Genomic DNA, 5019 nt, shown 5'->3' with positions numbered 1-5019 from the left:
CTAACCTTTACTCCACTTCTAAAAGCAAAATGACTCAACATTTAAAAAAAATAAATAACAGCAGCTGTGACTTCAGGGGCAGGCCGAACATTTTCAGGAGGGTTTGTGAACGTGTGATTATTTCAGTAAGCACGAAGACAACTAATGATGTGATGTGACGGGAGGAGAGGTCGTCTGTCCCCTGAGCGTCTTCTTGATTGTGTCTTTGGTCGTGTTTGTGACTGTGGAGCTCTCCCTGTCTTTGATTGGATGATGACGTCCAGAAGGCCACAGCCTGCCTGCCTGCTGCCGACACGTTTAATGAGATATCAGCCCGGACGTGATGAAGGGAAGAATTCGGAGTACAGTCGTCCTGCTTTATTTCCTCTGTCGCAAAGTAACGAGCCTCTGAGAGAGAATTCATCATGTGAACACAAAACACAGTTTGAGTAAACTTAGCTGAGGAGCCTGAAATATACGGACGAGAATAAGGGCGGCTGAAAATATTTGTATTTTATTTTTTGTTAACTAACTTTTTTTCACAGGATTCTGACTTTTTGGGGAGGGGTCAAAATTTTGGATTTCATCTCAGGATTCTGATTTTAAACTGAAAAAAAACATTTATTTTAAAATTCTGATTTTTTTTTCAGGGGGGGCATTTTTGCCTTTGTTGGATCGGACAGCTGGAGAGAGACAGGAAATGTTGAGAGGAGAGAGAGTGGGGGATGACTTCAGCCTCCATACATGGGGCGTGCAACATCACCACGAGGCTATCTGGCACCCCTTAAATTCTGATTTTTAATCTGAAAATGTTGACTTTTATTTTAAAATGCAGACTTTAATTCTCTGGATTTTTACTTTTTCAGGGTCAAATTTCTGGATTTAATCTGAAAATTCTCACTTGAATCTTTTTTGAGACTTTTTTTCTCAAAATTCTGAGCTTGAAGTCAGAAACTTGAGTAAATTTTCTCTGGATTCTGACTCAAATCTCAGATTTCTGGGGGAAAATTCTCAACTAAAATAAATCATTTTCAGAGGCCCTGATCGTCTTCCATAGAAATATTTATTGAGGTCATGTATTTATATTTCCTCTGCTTTTTCGTGATGATATGGACCTCTGGGGCTGAAATAAACTCCATTTATTTTATTATTTCTACAATGTTAAAGCTGTCCCCTCCAGCTGACTTCGTGATTCCGTTACTTCCTGCTGTAGACATGAATTCCCTCTGACCTGCTGAGTCTCAGGCTGCAGGACGTGAAACAGTTAACTGTCAGCTCGGCCTCCTCCTGCAGCTCCACGCAGCGGACTATGAAATATTTGGAGGACAATTGGTTAAGTGGAGTTAACCGTACGCCTTTTTCTCCCCGAGGTATCTTCCTGTTTGATCCCGCCGAGCCTGGCGCCTCCAAAACACAACTCGTCTGGCTTATTAAATAGTCTGACCTGCAGAAAGAAAAAACGCCTGTTGCTTCTCAACTGAGGCCATTGTGAGGCGAGAAGAGCTCCTGACAGCCCTTAAATTGCTGTAATGCTGTGTGACCAACAGTCATACCTAATCAATTTCTACCCTGGCTGCACCTTTTCTTGGTCCTTCTGATTTTTAATTTAATGAATTTACTCGCTCAGGTTGTGAGTCCATTGTTTGATTGCTTTACGCTGCGTGCTCTGCGCATAAATGTGATCCATTTTACTCCATGGAGTTCAGACATTTGATCCTTTTTCCCTTCGTCTTTGATAAAAGTTTTACTTTGATATTGACATTTCTCGCTCAGCTCCACAGTCAGAAGAATGATTCGGTGAATGGTACCGATGCAGTGCCCTGCTAATGGATATGAATGGTCAGAAGAGTCCTCCCCACTGGTTAATTGCACTAAAATTGGTCTAAGCTACTTTGTGAGGGCCATCAATGGCCTCGCGCCGCATGGGGTCTGTATGATTAACTTCTCCTTCCTTTCAAAGGCCTCTTGATGTTCCCTTTGGAGGCAGTGGGCCAATCCAACCCGCTCGCTGAGGCTTCATGAGGCCAACCTGACTCTCTGATTGGTTGGAGCAGGGAGGGGGAACAGCCCCTGTCCTTTTATAGGCGACCCCGTACAGCGCGTAAAGGCTACTGGGCACCGCTGACAGCGCGGAGACTCATATTGGAAACTGTACTGTAGGAACACCTCCACTCCTCCGAACGGGCCACACGGAGGTGCATGGCCCCATCGCCTTGCGCTATGATGAATCCTGTGCAGGGGTCGCCGTCTCAGGACGCCAAACAGCTTCATCAAAAGGAGGACACGGACACGGAGGGCGAGGAGATTCAGCCCAAAGACATGACCACCGAGAAAGGATACAAACTCCAGCGGAGCAGCCTCCCGTTCAGCGTCGAGTCGTTGATTTCCAAGAAGACCACCTGTCGGACTTCTTACTCCCCCTCAGATTTAGCTCTGGTCCTGCCAAAGCCCGCGGCCGGACAGGGCGCGCAGTTCTCTCCAAGGACTCTTTACGCGGAGAGGAAGGTGTCCGCGGAGAGCTCGCAGGGAGTTCCCAGCAGTCCCAGCGAGGACAGCCCGCAGTTCTGCGAGAAAGATCAGAGCACTTGGTTTCAGACATCCTCCTTCTCCACTCCGCCGCGTAAGTCCGGCCCTGCTCTGCTCTGCAGGCTTTATGAACTCTAAAACATCTTTAACTCTTAGTTACCAAGTCAGTAAGTGTTTTAGGGTTGTATTTACTCCGCAGTTGTGACTGTCTTCACTTTTACAGTTTTGTCATTAAGACCAGACAGCGCTACAGAGCGTGCGTAAAGTTGTGTAGTTTTATGAAAAAGAGTTGAGCAATTGAGCTTGTGAAAGACATTTGAGTGATTCACATTTTGTTTGCAGATGTTTCTTCTCTGCATTCTTATCTTGTTTATGTTTTATTATATTTTAGTATTTTGTCATTGATGAGGGAAGTATGCAGATCAAACATAAACATTGTAAGGGCCTTTGTTATACATTAGAATTAATGTCTGCATCTGAATGTGATAATTCTGTAATGCAGAAGCTGATTCCTCTTAACTAATATTCACTGAAGTCTGTATTTGTTTACCTGCTGTTTCATAACTTTGTTTACAGCTTCACCTGCTGTAATCAATATTTCCCCACCTCAGGCTCGAATTAAAAGCAGCCTCAGCTAATTTTCTTCTTTGTTTTTTTTCTCCGACAGGGAGCTCAAGTCCAACTCAGTGTACTTTACGGAAACACAAAAACAACAGGAAACCTCGCACGCCCTTCACTACCTCTCAGCTGCTCGCGCTGGAGCGCAAGTTCCGTCAGAAGCAGTACCTCTCCATCGCCGAGAGAGCCGAGTTCTCCAACTCTCTCAACCTGACGGAGACTCAGGTCAAAATCTGGTTCCAGAACAGGAGGGCCAAAGCCAAGAGACTGCAGGAGGCCGAGCTGGAGAAGTATAAACTGGCCTCCAAGCCCGTCCTGCCCGCCTTCGCGCTGCCGTTTCCCCTCGGAGCGCACATGGGTTCTCCTTCAACGTGGGGCCCGTCAAACGGCTTCCCGAGGCCCGGCCTGCCGGTGCCAGGACTGTTCAGCGGACCCGTCACTTATGGGATGTACTATTTGTCCTAGTCTTACTGTGTTTTTAAGAGGGTAGAATTGTCATCTTTAATGTTTTCAACACGCGTAAAAACGAGGATGGCACGTTTTCTGCGTCGTAGAAAACCATCTTTTTAATTTGAATTTTGAGTTTACAGATTTCTTCCAAACCTCCAGAGAACAATACTGCATTTTTTTTTTAAATACATAATTGTGTGCGTAATTGGCCCGAGCAAGTCCACTTGCTCTCCTCAGTGTAAATCATTGTCCATGTTTCTGTGGATTGTGGATTCACAGGCTTCAGGCAAAGCTCCAAAAGTAAATGTCAGGTTTTTTTAAACGACATGCCTTAAATATCTCAGCGCAGTCTCTCCGCCGTGCTGCGCAGTGGTTTGTAAAAATGGATGTAAAAATTGTGTCCAGACATGAAGGTAATGATCCACTGCGGCGGCGCAGGAGGAGAAATGTCTGAACAACAGAAAAGTACTTAACCCAGAGTCCGTGCCTTAAGAGGAGCACTGTCAGCATCGACTGTTTCCAGCTCGTGAGAGTGTTTTCCAGCTCGTGTCCACTTTTCTACATTTTGTAAACATGCAGCGGAACAATATTTGAAGTGTTAGATGATGTCTTACTCTCACCGCGTGGCCTTTCAGGGAGTGAGCTCTTCTTTTTGCTGTAATTGTAAATAAAGTGTGTAGTGTTGATGAAGGCCTGCAGCGCGTGCAGCGTGCAGCGCGTGCAGCAGGAGGAGTGGTATTTATTGAATATCTTTGTATCTGTACTGTGTACATACATCTCTCTATACAAATGCTCAGTTACTTGTAAAAACTGATTTTAGTAAATAAACATTATACAAGACCCGGAAGTGGATGATTCCTTTTTAAACTTGTCCCAACTGATTTTATTTTATCTCATGAAGTTGAGTTGAATCCCGTGAATAATCTTTCATCCTCAGTGGACTTAATGCGCATGATCACTAAAATAGAACCCTTTAATTGAAGGTCATTTTCAGATTCAATTTGTTCGCAACAGTTTTTCAATGAAAGCTGTTTTCTTGACTCTCTCCTGAATAAGATCATTGTTTTCTCTTTAATAAATCAGCCACGAACAAATAAGGTTATATTTTTAGTGAGGTTTTTATATGTCATGATTTAAACTTGTTAAACATGCAAGACGTAAAAATAGTAAATAAGATTTGAATCAGTAAAATATGTGCTGTTAGTAAACTGGATTTATAACTTTTAAACGCAACATCACGCGTTTCTGGTTGAAGTTACTCTTGAATAAATTATGTTTATGTAATGCATCTTGAAAACAAAGACAGCAGAGAAAAAGGCCGATGTGTCTGATTACTAAAATCTCTCAATATGAAGATGAATAGAAAGTCTCCTGAGAGTTTCGAGTCGCTCTTTGAGCCGGTTTGTGATCCAGAATCTGTTCTGGTGTAAAAACCTGACTCTATGG

General features: G+C 43.7%; 1 protein-coding gene across 1 annotated transcript; it reads left to right on the top strand.

Moving 5' to 3' along the window:
• The first annotated feature begins 2087 nt into the window (after nucleotides 1-2087).
• On the top strand, nucleotides 2088-4413 carry LOC132985314 (homeobox protein MSH-C-like). Its single transcript, XM_061052647.1, has 2 exons — nucleotides 2088-2599; nucleotides 3173-4413. Exons 1-2 carry the CDS (start codon nucleotides 2179-2181, stop codon nucleotides 3586-3588), a joined length of 837 nt encoding a protein of 278 aa, XP_060908630.1. The 5' UTR covers nucleotides 2088-2178; the 3' UTR covers nucleotides 3589-4413.
• Nucleotides 4414-5019: the final 606 nt, after the last annotated feature.

This window comes from Labrus mixtus, chromosome 2, assembly GCF_963584025.1.
Source record: "Labrus mixtus chromosome 2, fLabMix1.1, whole genome shotgun sequence".
NCBI classification, from domain to species: domain Eukaryota; kingdom Metazoa; phylum Chordata; class Actinopteri; order Labriformes; family Labridae; genus Labrus; species Labrus mixtus.
The sequence above is the reverse complement of the archived record's forward strand: the minus strand, read 5'-3'. Positions and strand labels throughout refer to the sequence as shown.

Coding starts and splice junctions, on each gene's coding strand:
- LOC132985314 (XM_061052647.1), top strand. CDS start 2,179: ATGGCCCCATCGCCTTGCGCTATGATGAATCCTGTGCAGGGGTCGCCG. Junction 2,600..3,172: donor CTCCTTCTCCACTCCGCCGC/GTAAGTCCGGCC, acceptor TTTCTCCGACAG/GGAGCTCAAGTCCAACTCAG.